The following is a 15,547-nucleotide window of genomic DNA, read 5'->3' on the forward strand; positions in this document are numbered from 1 at the left end:
TCCACCTGACCCCAGCCCCTCTGGCATCCCAGCCGGCACTTACCACCCACCCCACACCAACTGTGCAGTCCCTGCTGTCCCCAGCTGGCTTGTCCACCCCTGCCCCTACTCCTGCTCAGCTGCCCCTCAGCTCCTCCATGGAATGCAGCCCAGGTGGAGGTCAAATGTGGAAGTCGTGGCCTCATTGCTCCAGGCGGAGGTGAGGAACGCTACGGTGTCCCTCTCAGTCCTGAAGTTCTATGGTCTCTGTCCTTCCTTCCTCTGAGGTGCCTTGCCCATAAGCAGCTCACTTACTAACAATCTGTCCTGCCTCCTATGAGACTGCAGATACAAGTCACTGCCCTCAGAGTGTGGGTCCCCTCCTCTCCTTTCACTTCCCTCACTGTGGGAGGAGGGGTGGGACATTTCTCCTTCAGCACTGCCTTAGACAGCAGGTATATATGCACTCCCAGGCCCAGGGTGGGGGAAGCCTGTCTAGGAGACAGACGAGGGGAGACCAAGATCTTGGACAAGTAGGGCTCCCCACTGGAGTAGGGGCAATTCTGTCCCTACAGGTGAAGCTTCCAATCTGGCCTTATACCCGTTGGGATGAGGTCCCCAGGTGGACAGAGACAATGCACCTCCACCTCCAGGACACAGCACCCTTCCCTGTGACTCAAAGAAACCCCCAAGCTTCCCACTCTGCCCCTGTTCCAGTCAGGCGGGGCCCTTAAAGCACAGCCTCCAGCCCTGTAAGCCTTGGGCTAAGTTTCAGGAAGGCGGTCCGACCTCAAGACACTGCATGAGTTCCTGCAGTGGGCTCTCTGGCCTACAAGGACAAGGTGGAACTGACAGCCAGATCAGGGGTACATGCCTGTGTGGCCTCGCTTCGCTGTCACTGTTACAGGACCAGAGGCCACCCAGAGGTTCTGAGAGATGCAGGGCGGAGCAGGGCCTCAGATGCCCAGGAGGGCTGCTCCCTCCAGTCCCAGAGACCTCTCCTCTTGGGCCCCCCATTGTGATAGTGGTTCAGAGTCCTCAGCAGAGTGTACTCAGGGTACACAGCAGCTCACTATGAAGCCTAAGGCCTGGAACTCCGCCAACCCCAGGCCCAGCACTGATGGCCGGCCTCACGGTGCCTGCCTGCCCTGTGCCTGTGCCTCCCAGAGGCGGGCTGCTGTGAGGCGGAGCCCTGCGGCACCCCTCCCCCACTCCAGAAAGGACAAGCACAGCTGGAGGGGGCGGGGCCAGCCCTGTGAGCACAGGGGGCTCCTTCGGGCGGGAACCTTCTCCACTGCCAAAACCAATGCAGAGCCTGTAACTGGCCAATCCTTGGCCACCACAGGACTCTTGCTCCTGGGGAGGGCAGGTGCTGGTAAAAGTGGCTCCTCCCTCCTCAAGGCAGGCAGAACCAGTGCCCCCAGCACATCAGGGCTAGCGGCCACCGCACAGCGAGCACAGACACAGGAACCAAGTTGTCAGGAAGAAGAAAGAGAGACAGACGACTCCTGCAGAGCAGTGTGGGGGTGCAACAGAACACTTCCTAAAAGTAGGTGAAGAGGCTAGGTCGCCCTGACTGGCAAATGAGGATTCATTTCAAAATTCCCAGTGAGAGAGGAGAGTGAGAAGGCAGCTCCGATGGCGGAAGTTCCAGGCCAGGGCTATACGGAGCTCCCGGTGCCCAGACAGCAGCCCCTGTCCTGGAGGCCGAGATCCTCTGCGGGCTGCTGCAGGCAGAGACGGAGCCCAACAACAGTGCGCCCATTTGAAAGAGGAGAGCACTGAGGCTGCCAGGGCTGCCTAAGACACAAAGTTGAAAGTCAGCCTCACCCTCCTCCTCACTCTCTCCAAACACCCAGGCTGGGCTGCAGGCCAGTACAGATGAGCAGCACCAGCAAGGCTGAGTGGGCATCGGTCTCCTCTGACACATCATCCACACACTGGGCTGCCAAGTGGTCGGGGTGCAGCACAGCTCTTCCTCAACTAGAGGCCAAAAAGGGCAGGTTCCAGCCACACTGGAGACCCCACACAGGCACAGCACAGCTCCGACCAGGAGCATCTCCATGGGCTTTAGGAAAGATACAAATGCTGCTTTATTTTCATAAAACACCACCATCCAACTGGCCTCAGACCCTGAGGCAGAAAACATGTTCTAGAACAATTCCAAAAGGCTGAATGATGCTGTGGCAAGAACCAGAACTCCTTTTAAAGAAGACTCAGGGGACAAACAGAAGGCACCCAGCAGACTTCTGGCACACGAGGCCAGTAAGTGTCTCTTGATAATTAAAAAAGAAATTAAGCACATAGACAAAAATCATAAAGCCAAACCCCTGAGGTTGCACTGCTAATACTACTCTACCATAAAATGCCATCTATAGCACCCGTCACTCACATATGCGTAGTAACACTTATTTCAGACAGGAAGAAAGTGAGGCTTCACAGTAAGTGGGTTAAAGCACTGGCAGGAGAGTCAGGGCTGATACTCTGAACAGCGGGTTTAAGGTTTCTTCCTGCCTCCTCAACCAACAGCAGCTCACTGAGCCTCCACTGTGGGCTGCAGACTCAGTGGTGAACAAGATGGAAGGAACACCATCCACCCCCATGCTGGGAAAGGAGTGAAATGGCAGAGGGTGTTGTAATGGCGCGATGGGGACACAAGGCAGAGCACGGGGCAGTCAGAGCACACAGAGGGACAGGGGCTGGGCGGCACCGGAAGCCAGCCCTGAAGAAGACATGCCCGGAGCAGAGCCTGGTGCTGGGGGAAGCACAGGCCCAGGTCAGAGGGGAAGAATCAGCTTGCTCTAAAGATCACCTGGCTGGAGGACTGCAGGGCAGGGGAGCAGTTCCTATGGTGCAGTTACACTGGAGAAGGGGGAGAGCAGAGGGGAGACAGGGGCACTCCAGAGGGGGTTGCTTTGTTTTGCTCGTTTTTGCCTGAGCCACTGGAATGGTGGGGCTGGCTTTTCTGAGATGGGGAAGAGCAGATTTGAGGAAGGAAGGTTGTGCTACAGTTCAGATGTGCTGAGTGCGAGGCACTAAGAGCCCCACGGAGATGCTGAGGAGCAGAGCCCTGTACCTGGGGGCAGCCACTGTCCTCAGGAGGCACAGAGCACCTTGGGGAACCTCTTCCTGTCAGGAAGGAATAAGGGCCCATGAAGCAACCAGTGCTGAGTCAGATGACACCGATGGGGTCCAGGTGCCAGCCTCGCTAACTGTAGGCTGCGCCCAACACTCAAGACACATGGGCCCTGCAGGCATGTGGCTGCAACAAGCCTGCGCCCAGGTGCCCACCTCCGGAGTGCCCCCGTGGCCCTGCCCTTCACACAAATAGATGCACAGCACAGATGGGCCTCTGGACCCACAACCCCTGTCCACTCTCCTCCGTGCAGCAAAGCCCGAGGAAGCTCCCAAAGCCACATCCTGGATCTGCACCCCTTCAGTGGCTCCCCCGATTCTTGAGAGTCAAACCAGGGTACCTCATTGTGGCCCAGAACTACCTGTGGAGGGGGTCAGGGAGAGACTGGGTAGGCCAAGTTTTGCACTGGCAGTGCCTGCCTGACAAACATACATCTTCCCAGGCAGAACAGACACCTCCATCTTGCTCAGAACCGAGGCCCGAGCCACTTCCTGACGCACATCTCTGAGTAACAGAGTGACTGGGACTCGTTCCGGAAGGAAGCCACACCAGAAACAGCAGCTCTGAACTTCTCAATGTCAAACTTTGTTAAGGTCAAGTATGAGAGATACAACTTAACTTGGGAGATAGAAAGGTGTTCCCAGCAGCGAGCTTCTACAACTAGACACAGCAGGGAACAGAGACTTAGTCTCAGCTCCATCACACACATTCTGGTTGGCCAGGGGAGAGGCCTGTCAATCAATCTCTGGGCCTCAGTTTCCCCATCCCTTCACAGACAAGGCTATGTGAAGAAAGATGGAAATAACTTGTGGGAGAAAAGTTGCAGAATAATATAGTACCATTTGCATGGTGCAAAAAAAAAAAAAAAAGGTGTATCATCCATAGGGGAAAAAACTGAAAACAACTTTACTAAAATCAAAACTGAAACGAACTGGACCAAAATCAGTAGCAGTCATCTCTGAAGAGTAGATTAAGAAACTTTCACTTACTATATAGTAAACATTTCTGTATTGCTTGAATTCCTTCTTTTAGCAGTGACTATGAATCAGTCCTGTACTCAAAGCAAGGATTAAAAAAGAAAACTAGATAAAAACAGCCCCACCTGCTAAAGATGAGAATCAAAAGCACAAGTCTGAAGCTGGGCATAGTGACACATGCCTATAGTCCCAGCTGCTTAGGAGATCAAGGCACAGGTATCACTTGAACCCAGGAGTATCTGGCCAGCCTGGGCAACATAGTGAGACCTCATTTCTTAAACAAAAAAGGAAAGATAGAAACTAACAAAGGCCAGGTGTGGTGGCTCACACACCTGTAATCCCAGCACTATGGGAGGCCAAGGCAGGTGGATCACCTGAGGTCAGGAATTCGAGACCAGCCTGGCTAATAGAAAAATTCGATGGGCATAGTGACACATGCCTGTAATTCCAGCTACTCGGGAGGCTGAGGCAGGAAAACCACTTGAACCCAGGAGGCAGAGGTTGCAGTGAGCCGAGATCACATCATTGCACTCCAGCCTGGGCGACAGGAGCAAAACTCTGTCTCAAAAAAAAAAAAAAAAAGGGAAAAGCAAAGAAACTAACAAAGAAAGGCAGTATCGCATCCAGGCGAGGAGGAAGGAGGCTCCCCAGGGTGAGAAGCTCTGGAGAGAAAGAGGGTGGAGGCAAGAGGCCATCTCCTATAACACACCAACGCACAGGACCAAGGACACAAGATGGACACAGAAGCTTCCGTGGGCTAAGAGGACATCGCTGCCTCTTCTTCCACAGTGTTTACTGAAGATGTCCACGCAGTTAAAATCATCTACCTTCTATGCCATATGCTAGAGACTCAAATTCTAAGCAGTCAACCCAAACCCCTCAGTTCATCCCCATAGCCTGCCTTCTCTATGGGCCACAGGCCTCCGTGAGTGGCCACCACAGTGACCACCAAACCACAGCATACCTTACCAGGACTCCGATGAGGGCCCCGGCAACAATCTCTACGCCACTTAGGAGCTTCATCTCTCCCCTCTAACTTGATGTTAAGCTCTTCAATGGCAGAAACTTCTTTTCCCCATTCATCTTCATTTTCAGTGTAGAGCAAAAAGTATGGGCTTGGTATGCACTGCTGAGTTACGCCTACGTTTATGTAAATTAGCCTCATGAAGCATGTGATTCCCAGGGTTACCCTACAGCGCAAAGAGGACCAAACAAGTAAAGTGTTTTCATTAAAAACTCCAAGACATGGGGAACGAGTTGGCATCTCCCAGACTGAGGCCAGGGCAGGAAAAGGAATCAGATGACACGTTCCAGGCAGAGGAACAGCATGCACCAAGCTGCTGAGCAGGGAGGGTCTCAGGCCAAGGAAGGGAAGGCCGTGGTGAGTCCTGAACTATAGGCTTTCTCAAAAGGAGAACAGACGTCTACTACTCAGGGGCTGAAGCTGGGTTCTTAACCCTTGGTGGTCTGAAAAGTAAAGATACACCAGAGATACAAGCATCTTCTCTCTTGCACATTATCAGGATGGACCCTGGCCCAGCCATCTGGCTAGGAGCTCCCGGTGCCTTCAAAGACCCCAGACTAAGAGATCATCTCCCTGCAGTGGTCCTAGGATGAGACCAGCAGTGGGGAGGTGCACACTTGGCTGGGGCCAAGTGCCTCTCACTGAGAGCCTCCATGAGTTGGAGACAAGCATGTGTCACCCCACAAGGTACAAGCAACTGAAGTCTGGCTGAAAGTCCAGGCTAGGTCTGATTTCAGGCCACCATGCCTCTGTCTAGGTCGCCATGCTGATGAGCCTTCCACTGTATGCTCCAAAGGGCCTTTTGTTAATCACGTTTGAATTGTTTTCACCTGGAGTGACAGGCACAGGTGGGGCTCAAGGGAGGGCTACATACATGTGAGGAGGAGGATAGAACAGCCATCCTCAGATGTCTCCAGGCAAGACTAAATCTAGACTTGCCTTGCCCAGGGCTATGGAAGAAGCCCTGGGAGGCCCCTGGGAAGAATCTGCAGCCAGAAGGTGTGAGACCTCAGAATGTCCCAACCACTCACCAGGTAACAGGCTCTGTGACAGCAGGTACAATACCTTGTCAATGTCCGTGGCATAGCCCCAGCACTGGAAGAGTGTCAGTCACAGAGTAGGTATGCTGTATACACTGGATGCGTGGGCAGAGGTATCACAGATAGGAGTGCTCAATCCCGGATATAAAATGGTACAGTAAGGTCGGGCATGGTGGCTCATGCCTGTAATTCCAGCACTTGGGAGGCTGAGGCGGGCGGATCACAAGGTCAGGAGTCCAAGACCAGCCTGACCAACATGGTGAAACCCCATCTCTACTAAAAACACAAAAATTAGCCAGGCATGGTGGTGCTCACCTGTAATCCCAGCTACTCAGGAGGCTGAGGCAGGAGAATCGCTTGAACCTCGGAGGCAGAGGTTGCAGTTAATCAAGATCATGCCACTGCACTCCAGCCTGGGTGACAGAGCAAGATTCTGTCTCAAAAAAAAAAAAGGAGAGGGAGTATAGTATTAGCATAAAACCTATGTACATCGCTCCATATGCTTTAGTAAGTCACGTCTAGATTACTTATAATACCCCATAAAATGTAAATGCTACATAAATAGCTATTATGTTATAGTTTTATTTGTATTATTTTATGTTGCTGTATTGTTGTTTTTTAAATTTTTTTCTTCCAAAATTTTTATTTTTTGTTTTTTTTAGAGACAGAATCTTGCTCTGTAGCCCAGGCTGGAGTGCAGTGGTGCGATCCTGGCTCACTGCAACCTCTGCCTCCTTAGTTCAAGCAACTCTCCTGCCTCAGCCTCCCATGTAACTGGGACTACAGGTGCAAGCCACCACACCCAGCTAATTTTTTGTATTTTAGAACAGACAGGGTTTCACCGTATTGTCCAGGCTGGTCTCGAACTCCTGAGCTCAGGCAATCCACCAGCCTCAGCCTCCCAAAGTGCTAGGATTACAGGCATGAGCCATTGCGCCTGGCCAAAAAAAAAAAAAAAAATGTGTTTTAAGAGACAGGGTCCCACTGTGTTGCAGGCTGGTCTCAAGCTCCTGGGCTCAAGAGATCCTCCTGCCTCAGCCTCCCAAGTAGCTAGGATTACAGGCACATACCACCATGCCTGGCTTACCCCAAATATTTTCGATCCACGGTTGGTAGAACTCAAAGACGCAAAACACTAGGATATGGAGGGCCAACTGTATATATCTGAGTGAGCGTGGCTGTAAATTACACTTTACTATTTACCGAGGCGGGCCACCACCTTGGGGGCCTGTTTTCCAATCCCTAGCCTAGTATTTCTCCTGAACAAAACCACACACACGAACATTGCAACATGCATTACACTTCAACAGTCCCCTAACTCATCAATCATGTTGGAACAAATAGCTTTTCCAAAACAAGCCTTATAGCAGAATGGACTACAGAGAAACGTCGGTTTCAAAAACAACTCTAAGGTGGGCGGGACTTGGCACAGTGGCTTACACCTGTAATCCCAACTCTTTGGGAGGCCTAGGAGTGAGGATCACTTGAATCTAGGAATTCAAGATCAGCCTGGGCAACAAAGGGAGATTTCATTTCCAATAATTTTTTTTTTCTTTTTTTGAGACAGGGTCTCACTCTGTCACCCAGGCTGCAGGCAATGTCTTGATCTCAGCTGACTGCAACCTCCGCCTCCCAGGTTCAAGCGATCTTCCCACCTCAGGCTCCAGAGTAGCTGGGAACACAGATGGGTGCTAACACATCCAGCTAATTTTTTTGTATTTTTAGTACAGATGGGGTTTTGCCATGTTGCCCAGGCTGGTCTCCAACTCCTGAGCTCAGGTGATCCAGCCACCTCAGCCTCCCAAAGTGCTGGGATTACAGGCGTGAGCCACTGCACCTGGCCTTCTGATAAAAAAATTTTTTAAAAAATACCAGTTGTGGTGGTGAACACCTCCAGCTATGCAGGAGGCTGAAGTGGAAGGACTGCTTGAGTCCAGGAGGCCAAGGCTGCAATGAGCTGTGTTTGTGCCACTGCACTCCAGCCTGGGTAACAGAGCAAGACCTTGTATGTGGTGAGGACGGTGGACAGATTTGAACATGTAAATTCAATCCAAAGCAAGGACTCAAGGTTAACTCTTGACAAGTCAAAAGTGCTATGTGGCCAGGCACGGTGGCTCACACCTGTAATCCCAGCACTTTGGGAGGCTGAGGCGGGCAGTCACCTGAGGTCGGGAGTTCGAGACCAGCCTGACCAACATGGAGAAACCCCATCTCTACTAAAAATACAAAAAAATTAGCCAGGCATGGTGGCACATGCCTGTAATCCCAGGTACTCGAGAGGCTAAGGTAGGAGAATTGCTTGAACACAGGAGGCGGAGGTTGCGGTGAGCGGAGATCATGCCGTTGCACTCCAGCCTGGGCAACAAGAGTAAAACTCCATCTCAAAAAAAAAAAAAAGTGCTATGTGCAGACAAGACAGCTTGCTACAAGTCAATTTTATACTGTCCTAAAAGCCCACACTTAGAACACTCAAGATAAATAGGTCTCTGTTAGAAGGAAATCATGTGCTATAAACTCAATTGCTGCAGTGGATAAAACTTTAACCCAGTTACAGAAACAAGCACTCCCTAAGCACAGATGCCTGAGAATCACACCAAAGCCCTGAGGAAAAAAGCACAGGCCTGAGAAGAACCCGAGGGGCACAAGCCCAGCCTGGGGGCTCAGGAAAGGCCTCACTAAGGAGGGGAGGTTTCACCCACAGTGCAAGCACAAGGTGTGAACCAAACACATCACTGAGGCTGACTGCTGGAGGAATGGGGGCTCCAGGGATGCCCTGTGGCTGCAAGAGAGTCACAGGGCATGGGCTCCTCAGGTGACCAGGACTGCCTGTCACCTTTGAGGACTGAGGGAGAGCGAGGTCATCTGTGCCAGGGAAACCCTGAGGATGCATTACCACATCGCCTCTCCTAGCCAGTGCTCTGCCCTACATGACTGTCCCATGCCGGGGCAGAATCCAGACAGGCAGGTAACCTACACCATGCCCTGTTCACAGAATGAATCAAGGTCCCAAAACAAAGTTACTGTGGGTGGCTAAATAAAGGTCTGAGTGTGGTACATTTTGCCTGTGGCTTCAGCTCCACAGGCCAACCCTATCCCAGGGGTTCAGCAGAACTCCAGGACCTGCCCTGTCCACTGCCATCCGCTGCCTTGGTCCTTCAATTCTGCATGTCACTTCACCCCTGAGCCTGGTGGTGATCTAAGTCCCATTCAGCTCACACTGGGGCTCACTGGACTTGGGGGCTGACATGGATTTCCTAAGCCTCTGCCTGGTTAAGAGAGTATGTTCAACAGGTAGACAACCACTTTACAAAAACAGGATATGAAACTAACACATTCTTCTGTCCTATTGAAGGTGCCAACTCACTCTTACAAAGGCTTCCCACAAGATAGGCAGTCTCCCCATCAGCCTCTGACAGCCACAGCAAGGCTCTTAGTGCCTGAGCAAGGACTCCTTGCACCCACCTGAGCTGTGGGCTCCAGGAAAGCCAAGGTCAGCAAGAAGACTGGGAAGGGAACGAGGAACACACAGCACCCATAAAGTAAGAGCATCTGACCCTGTAGGAAAGACAGCAGACAACAGACAAAGGAAACAGTAGGTCAGCAGACATAACTCCCTGCCCTGCAAAGCATACTAGTTACACACAGAGCAATCTTGCACAACACACACGTGTATACTCACACTCATATGTACACACACACACACGTGCACACAGTTTTCATCCCCATCTCCCACTACTGAGTCTTGCTCAATTATCTCAGAAAACATCTTTCTGGACAGGAGCAATGGCTCACACCTATAATCCCAGCACTTTGGGAGGACAAGGAGGGAGGCTTGCTTGAGTCCAGGGGTTCAAGGCTGCAATGATCACACCATTGGACTGCAGTTTGGACGACAGAGAGCAAGACCCTGTCTCTAAAAGAAGAAAAAGTCTTTCTTCTGCAATTAATTCAAGCAAAAGAACAGTTCTGAAGAGCAATCAGCATCCATACAGCTACTGATCTACTCGTCTCAAGAATAATAAAAACCACAAAGTACGGGTTTCAGACACAAGGGCCAGAATCACCAAGCTGTAGAGCAAGTGAAGGAGCCCAGAGCCCTGCTGAGTCTCAAGCGCATTCCCACCAGCCTACTTCACTTCAACCCACACTACTTCCTTGGCCCCACAATTTCTCACATAGATGGAGCAGCATAACATCCTCAAATCAATGGCACTGCAACCTTGCTTGCTGGTTCTACTTCATGCCAAAACATGGTAACATCGGCTTCCAAGAAGCCACAAGAAACCTGTTGACTGTTGCACATCTGGATGATGCGTGAACTCAGAAGGAAACTTCTGCAGCACAAGGAGCCTGATCAGTGCCCGGGACGCCCCTCCTAATTCACAGCCCACCTGGCCCCGTGGGACAGGAACCAATGATGGTCTCCTCAACTTGGCCATGCCTGATGACAAAGATTCACCCTGTACCAGACACTGACCTCCCTAAGCACCTCCTCGTTGGAGGGCAGGCAGAGGAGCAGCTCGGGTCCCAGCCATCACCGGAGCACAGACTCAGTGAGGGCTCGGAGATGGGTGTGCAAATCACTATTTTGTTTCAAAGCAACAATGGAAAAGGTGTCCCGCATGCTGGTCCAAAGGAAGAGAAGAAGAATCTTGAAATGCTTCATTTGAGCTGGGCCCCAAGGGTAGAGTCTGGATTTGTAGAGATGGAAGAGAGAGGAAATGGTAGTAGAAATGGTGATGTGACAGAAATATACAGCACTGTGAGAATCAGTCTCCAAGAAAAGTAAATAAAGCCAAAATAAAAGAGATTCAAACTTTGTTGGTTCTATTTATTTATTTATTTTTAGTTTTGTTTTCTTTTTTATGTATATACCCAGAGAAGGTAGAAGAGATTCAAACTTTTTATTTTTTTGGAGGGGGGAGACAGAGTCTCATTCTGTCACCAGTCTGGAGTGCAGTGGTGCAATCTCGGCTCACTGCAATCTCCACCTCCTGGGTTCAAGCCATTCCCCTGCCTCAACTTCATGAGTAGCTGGGACTATAGGCGCGAACCACCATGCACAGCTTTTTTTTTTTTTTTAAGTAGAGACGGGATTTCACCGTGTTGGGAAGGATAGTCTTCATCTCCTGACCTCGTGATCCGCCCACCTCGGCCTCCCAAAGTGCTGGGATTACAGGCATGAGCCATTGCACCCAGCTGAGAGACAAATTTTTAGTAAGTGTCTTTTTTCCTTTTTTATTTTTTAGTTTTTGAGACAGAGTCTCACTCTGTCGCCCAGGCTGGAGTGCAGTGGCTTGATCTCGGCTCACTGCAACCTCCGCCTCCCAGGTTCAAGCAATTCTCTGCCTCAGCCTCTCGAGTAGTTGGGATTACAGGCGCGTGCCACCACACCTGGCTAATTTTTGTATTTTCAGTAGAGACGGGGTTTCACCATGTTGGTCAGGCTGGTCTTGAACTCCTGAGTTTGTGATCCACCCATCTTAGCCTCCCAAAGTGCTGGGATTACAGGCATGAACTACCGCGCCCAGCTAAGTGTTTTTTTTTTTTCTTTTCAATGCAATGAGGTTGCTTAGTGAAAGAAAGCATCCCAGTACAGAAGCCACACTTGTATTCAGCTGAACACGATGAAGACAAAGCCCCTGCCATAACCCCCAGCATCTTGTGTTGGAGGGATCCTGACCACCCCTTAGCCTGTGAGAGTGAAGAGGCCTGAAATCTTTAACAAGGTCCTTGAAGACAGAGAAGGGGAAAGCTGTCAAAAGGCAGAGCACACTCCAAAAACACATGAGCACAGGTGCAATTCAATAAGTACCTCCCCCTCAGTCCACCAAATACATAAATTTGAGCACTGGCATGCCCTGGAGCGGGGAGGGCAACACCCCCATAGGTGTTCCCTACCCAGCACTTCCTGGAAGACAGCTATTTACAAGTGCCATGCTCGGCTCTGACAGAGGGAGAGGGGCATCTACTGCCTCCTCCTAACAGGGCACATGTGACAACCCAGGTGTGCCCAGAGCTACACTGCTGAATGGCTGGGTCCCTTCCCAGGGCTTCATCTCAAATGCTAATGACCCAGGACTATAAGCTGGTTCCCATCACCAAACAGTAGGCGGAGTCTGAGGCACCAACCAGGACATCCATCCCATCATCTCTAGTCCTCAGGGTCTAGAACTACCTAGAGATGCAGGTAATTAAGTATTAAAGGGGCCAGGTGCAGTGACTCATGCCTGTAATCCCAGCCCTTTAGGAGGCCAAGGCAAGAGGATCCCTGAGGCCAGGAGCTCAACACCAGCCTGGGCAACATAGTAAGACCCCTGTCTCTACAACAACAACAAAAAAAAAACTTTTAACATAATAAGATAAATAAATAAATGAAGGAAGGAAGTAAAAAGAAAAGGTACCTCCTCTGGCTTTCCCATTTACAAATAAATGCACACTTACAATCTCATGTGTTTCAGGTAGAGGACTCATAAATGATGCCTCCGAAATAATTTTTTTAATTAATAAATTAAGTTTTTTAGACAGGGTCTCACTATTTTGCTCAGGATGGAGTGCAGTGGCGTGACTACAGCTCACTGTAGCTTTGATTTCCCACGCTCAAGTGATTCTCCCACCTCAGCCTTCCGAGTACCTGGGATCATAGGTGGGCACCACCATACCCGGCTAATTTCTGTATTTTTTTTGTAGAGTTTCAACCATGTTGCCCAGGCTGGATTTTTTTTTTTTTTTTTTGATGGAGTTTTGCTCTTATTGCCCAGGCTAGAGTGCAATGGCACAATCTTGGCTCATCGCAACCTCCGCCCCCCGAGTTCAAGCGATTATCCTGCCTCAGATTCCCAAGTAGCTGGGATTACAGGCATGTGCCACCACACCCAGCTAATTTTGTATTTTTAGTAGAGATGGGTTTTCTCCATGTTGGTCAGGCTGGTCCCGAACTCCCAACCTCAGGTGATCTGCCCACTGCAGCCTCCTAAAGTGCTGGGATTACAGATGTGAGGCACCATGCCTGGTAGATTTTTTTTTTTTAGGTAATACATTTAACAAAGTAAACCTGGAGAGCAGAACATCACAGAAACATGCCCAGGTATATTATATATACTCAAGTAACCATCAACATTTTAAAAATAAAACCTTCCAGGCCTGGTGGCACATGTGCATGTAGTCCCAGCTACCAGGGAGGCCAAAGCAGGAGGAATGCTTGAGCCTAGGAGTTTGAAACCAGCCTGGACAATGGAGCAAAACCCTGTTTCTAAAAATAAATAACATCTAGATGGTCTGCAAATTCCTAAATGTAACTCACACTAAGCCTGTACAGTGCAGAGTAGCTCTGGTATCCTCTCACTCCAGCATCCTGTGCAGAGCAAAGCTGTTTTGGGCCTAAGTTGTCTCTAGAAAATAGATCACTGCTTCCAATAACCAATAGCCCTCTCACAGTGTGTCCCACAGCTCCGACTCATTAGAGAAATAGTGCAGGGCAAGCCTAGGACAGACATGTCCCCAAACCCCATCCCCCCTCCCTGGTGTCATCTGGGGAAAAAAAACTGGAGAAGTGTAGTTCCTAACCAGGGAAGATGGTGTAGGGATTATGCCGTCTTCCAGAGACACAGATGATTACCTGAAAACTCCCAAAACCAGAGAACGATGGTGTCCACACAGGCCAAGAAAAAGCCCCACAAGGATCACAACTAGCTGCTGCTGTATATGGGCCCTGTGTCTCAGCTTGAGGGCCCTTCCGCATAACATGAGATAAAAGCCTGTTCTCGGACTCCCAAGTTGTACCAGATCAATAGGAAAAAGCACACCTAAACTGATCACAGCTTTATGGGGAGAAAGACAGGTAGCAAATAAGTGTCCTTAAAACTACCCATAGGCAGAGGGCGGTGGCTCACACTTGTAATTCCGGCATTTTGCAAGGCTGAGGCCAGGAGATTGTTTGAGGTCAGGACTTCGAGACCAGCCTGGCAACATGGTGAAACCCCATCTCTACAAAAAAATTCAAAAAATTACCCAGCATGGTGGCGGGAGCCTATAATCCCAGCTACCCAGGAAGCTGAGGCAGGAGAATTGCTTGAACCCGGCAGGCAGAGATTGCAGTGAGCCAGGGTAGTGCCACTGCACTCCAGCGTGGGAGACAGAGAGAAACTCCGTCTCGAAAACAAAACAAAACAAAACTACCAATAGCTCCCTGAGCTCACACTGGAGATCAGGACTTGGTTTCTGTGTGTGACATCTCAGAACTGCTCAGTGCCCAACACTGCCCCCATCTGAGGCTGTGCTTGAAGTGGCCCCACACCTGTGCCACAGTTGGCCAGGGTCTGTGCCCAAGCCCAACCCTGTGGCCCCAGAGAGAGAAATAGATGCTGCCCAAGGAACACATGACACAGAAACAAAGGTGCTGCCTATAAAGGGGAATCTGAGCAGTCTTAAACCTCCACAGGCAAGCGGGGACCAGAGTCCCAGCTGTAGGACGTCACTGTGAGGGGTGGCCATGCTCCCCTCCTGTGGGAAGGGCCTTAGTTCTCTGTCCCCTCCCAAATGCCTACCGGGCCGCAAGCCTACGCGGCCTACGAAGGGTTACGTCTGCCATTTCCATGCCATCTGCTACGTGCCCATCGGGCGTCACATCACAAAATGGAAGGCCTTAACCCTTCCAGGGCTGCAGTCTCTCAGGGCTGAGCCGGGCTGAGCCAGGACGACCTGCAGCCCTGACCACCAGCTCCATTAAGGCCTGAGATTGGAAATGGCAAGGGAGGTCTGGCACAGAAAATTCCAAGGGCCAGAAAAGCCTTCTCAGTTCCTGGAAGGAAATGTCGAGTGGAAAGTGAGGGAACCAAAGATTCATCTCTTGCCATTTTCATCAGGGCACCAGCAACGTGGTGACGCTGCAGGCTGGAGGCCCTGCCCAGGCGCCCTTCCTCAAGCTCCTCCCTGCAAGCATCCTGCAGCATCACAGAGCCAAAGGGAGGATCACAGCCAGCGGGGAAACCTACTTCTACGATGAAACAAACTTTCTGCTCTCAAGGCAGCACCAGCCCGTGGGTCTACCCACAAACAGTCCTTACAGCACTTTCCTGCACAGCTGTGAGGGCTGGGACAGAAATCCTTCTTCTACCATCTACCTTGCAAATGGAACTCTTCCCCTCAGGAGTGGGAGGGGGCTGGGTACAGACACCTATACCAACCTCTGGGCAATAGCTGAGCTGAGCTATGCCATGAAGCGTACACACGGTGGGGGAGTGGGGTCTGTATCAGTGCTTCTTTGGTAAAACATGCTACTTAATAATATAGAAGCAAAGCCCGGGCCAGAAGATCCTGCTGACCTCTCTGACCATATCCACCTCTGTGCCCGATCGCCCAATCCAACCCGACCCCCATCCTGTTCTCTCAG

At 50.8% G+C, this 15,547-nt stretch overlaps 1 protein-coding gene across 9 annotated transcripts in view; it reads right to left on the bottom strand.

Annotated features, from left to right (window-relative positions):
* GATAD2A (GATA zinc finger domain containing 2A) overlaps window positions 1-15,547 on the bottom strand; it is a 118,322-nt gene that overhangs the window by 43,086 nt on the left and 59,689 nt on the right. Inside the window, exon 2 of one of the 9 annotated variants that reach the window (XM_012443536.3) lies at window positions 9,619-9,711. The exons of 2 other annotated variants lie outside the window; for them this stretch is intronic. In XM_012443536.3, the coding sequence (XP_012298959.2) occupies window positions 9,619-9,705 (87 nt within the window). In that variant the 5' untranslated portion in view covers window positions 9,706-9,711. Of the gene's footprint in view, window positions 1-5,056; window positions 5,322-9,618; window positions 9,712-15,547 lie in introns of those variants that run through there. 6 more of the 9 variants (XM_012443543.3, XM_012443535.2, XM_012443542.2 and 3 more) reach the window with 6 other exon arrangements.

Source organism: Aotus nancymaae, unplaced genomic scaffold (genome assembly GCF_030222135.1).
Source record: "Aotus nancymaae isolate 86718 unplaced genomic scaffold, 86718_ANA_hifiasm-v0.15.2.pri h1tg000028l, whole genome shotgun sequence".
In the NCBI taxonomy this organism is placed as follows: Eukaryota; Metazoa; Chordata; class Mammalia; order Primates; family Aotidae; genus Aotus; species Aotus nancymaae.